Genomic DNA, 2,500 nt, shown 5'->3' on the forward strand with positions numbered 1-2,500 from the left:
GATAACACTGTATTCTCTTAATCCTGCTGATGCAATCGTTCATATACGATTGCAGGAATATAAGGGTTAAGAAGTCTGTTATCCAATTCAGTACTTTTCCCTGTAAACCACTTATGTTTTCAATTTTTCATGGCAGTCTTTGATGTGGTACTTTATCAAAAGCCTTTTTTTAGATCCAGGTAGACACAGTCTGCCCATTCGTCCCTCTCCTGAATTATATCTATTGGTCTACTTTAAAACCTCAATAAGTTTGTGACATAAGATCTTCCACTTCTGAAACTAAATTGTCTTCCAGTTATTGAATGTAATTCTTCTAGCTGTTGCATTCATCTGTCTTTGACTATTTTTCTGCTATTTTCCCAACCACGCTTGTTAAGGACACTGGTCTGTAGCTCAGTGGTTCTTCTTTGTTACCTCCTTTGAAAATTGGTACAATGTTTGCCCTTTTTGTTCTTTGAAGGAACATACTATGATGTTATGTAATATCTCTGGCAGCTGGTCATGACATTCCTTCCTTATCCAATTTGACACCCCATCTGGTCCTTGAGCCTTATTCACATCCAAGGTTTTCATAATCTTCCTGATTTCCTCGACTTCTACATATATCTTCCTCGTTTCCTTGTACCTGTGACCTGTTTGTGTCCCTTCAAAATTAGCCTGTTCGCAGCTAGGGTTGTAGACACCTATCAGCGCTAGAATTTTTAATTGTCTCAGAGTTCCTGGGGCAAAGGGGTGACTTAGCTAATCTGGAAATCGATGTGTAGAAAAAAAGTACAACATGAATTGTTGCACATGTGCATTTAAAATTAAAAGTATAATTTAATGTTATTATTCTAAGTTGCTGGTGTATGAAAAGTCTTTGTTAATGAAATTATAAGATAAAGATAAAAAACAATCATTTTTTATTTAAGTAAGTATGAGCACTAAAAATAAAATTATGCCAATTTCGGTTTCTGCATTTTATCTGAGAGTGTTGAAAAATATGGATATCACTGTCACGTCCTATATATAAAGATAATCAGTGAAATAAAAACAATCAGCACCGCTGGCGGACGTACGACGCACTAAACTTCGCACCGTTAAGAAGACTGGTAAGGCTTGGATTTGGTGCCAGCAGCTGACGATATCGTACCGGAAAGCATTAAGTCTGCGACACAATACTATGTTTTCTATGTACTGCATGGACTTGTCTGTTGTTTGCTATACTCAAATGAAATTATGTATCAGTATACATCCGTTGATAATAGTATGAAATGATAAATTGCTTGCCTTGATACAATTTTATGCTGTTTTAAGAACATCTGAAATTATGAATTGAGGCTCAAACAATGTTATATGCAATCAGTTATCATAAAATTAATTTACTCAAATTTCAGATGCATTTGTGTGCAACTATACACCCATGTAAGCTTGTAAAACTTGCCCAAAAAAATACTTATTTTCCAGCAAGAATTACAAAATCTAGCGCTGTCTGGCGTCAAAACGCTGAGTGCGAACAAGCTAATAGTTCTTTTGTTCCTCTCTTAGTGTTTGGTTGGACATATTCATTACTTACTACTTACAATTCTTCCCAATTATTAAGTCCTCCTCTTTTATTCCATCTATTCCAAGCTGCTTCCTCTTTCACTTTTGCTAATTTATATCTTTCTCTCCCCCTCACCAATTCTAATTTTGGGAGCATATCTTTTAGTCCGTTCATTATAAATATTCATAAATCTATCCCACTTTCTCTCTCTCTCTCTCTCTCTCTCTCTCTCTCTCTCTCTCTCTCTCTCTCTGATGTCACCACAATGGTAAGATCACTGACATATTTTAAGTCACCTAAAACTGCCTTGTGTGATTGTATTTACATACTGTCCAAAAATGTTAGATAAAGGAAACTTTTGACCACCCCCCAGAAAAAAAGAAAAAAAGAAAGAAAAAGAAATACCAATACTGGTATTAAAGTTTTTATACCAGTATACCAGTATCATGCTTTTATACCAAAAAGAACCGTACTGGTACGTTTCAGAATACTGGTAACACCGAGTTTTTTTTTTTTTTTTTTTTAAACTGCACATCACTAATTGCTGTCACTCTCCAAGAATTGTTTCCTTCTATGCAGGGTGTTGTTGGAGGTGAGGATTGAATACTTGTAATGATTTAATTTGATCGTCACTGGAGGAAGACATCTTGTTGGGTAGCTATTTGTTTACATTCACTTTCCAGGCAATACTTCCCAGTCGCTATATGTGAACATGTTCTGACTAGAAGGGCTCTGTTGGCACTTCTAGCAACTTGCAATTCTAGTTGAATATTGAAAATGTGAATGCACCTTTAGGAGGACCAAGAAACAGGACTGAGGAGTATGAGGAGTGAAAGACCTAAGTGTGCATACGTACCTGAGGTGTGCGTGGCTGACCAGGTACCTTATACCAGTCGGCAAAGGATATCATAGCGATAGTGGAGGTGATGACAAAGAAGATCACCTCCCATGGGTGGCCAGCACATAGTGCCCCAT

The 2,500-nt window shown here is 36.8% G+C and overlaps 1 protein-coding gene across 1 annotated transcript in view; it reads right to left on the bottom strand.

Moving 5' to 3' along the window:
- LOC123509823 (3-hydroxy-3-methylglutaryl-coenzyme A reductase-like) overlaps positions 1-2,500 on the bottom strand; it is a 217,752-nt gene that overhangs the window by 202,741 nt on the left and 12,511 nt on the right. The window contains exon 2 of the mRNA XM_045264392.1: positions 2,382-2,500. This exon is cut by the window's right edge and continues 33 nt beyond it. Coding sequence (XP_045120327.1) covers positions 2,382-2,500 — 119 coding nt within the window. The remainder of the gene's footprint in view (positions 1-2,381) is intronic.

The sequence above is a fragment of the Portunus trituberculatus genome, chromosome 27 (assembly GCF_017591435.1).
Source record: "Portunus trituberculatus isolate SZX2019 chromosome 27, ASM1759143v1, whole genome shotgun sequence".
NCBI classification, from domain to species: Eukaryota; Metazoa; Arthropoda; class Malacostraca; order Decapoda; family Portunidae; genus Portunus; species Portunus trituberculatus.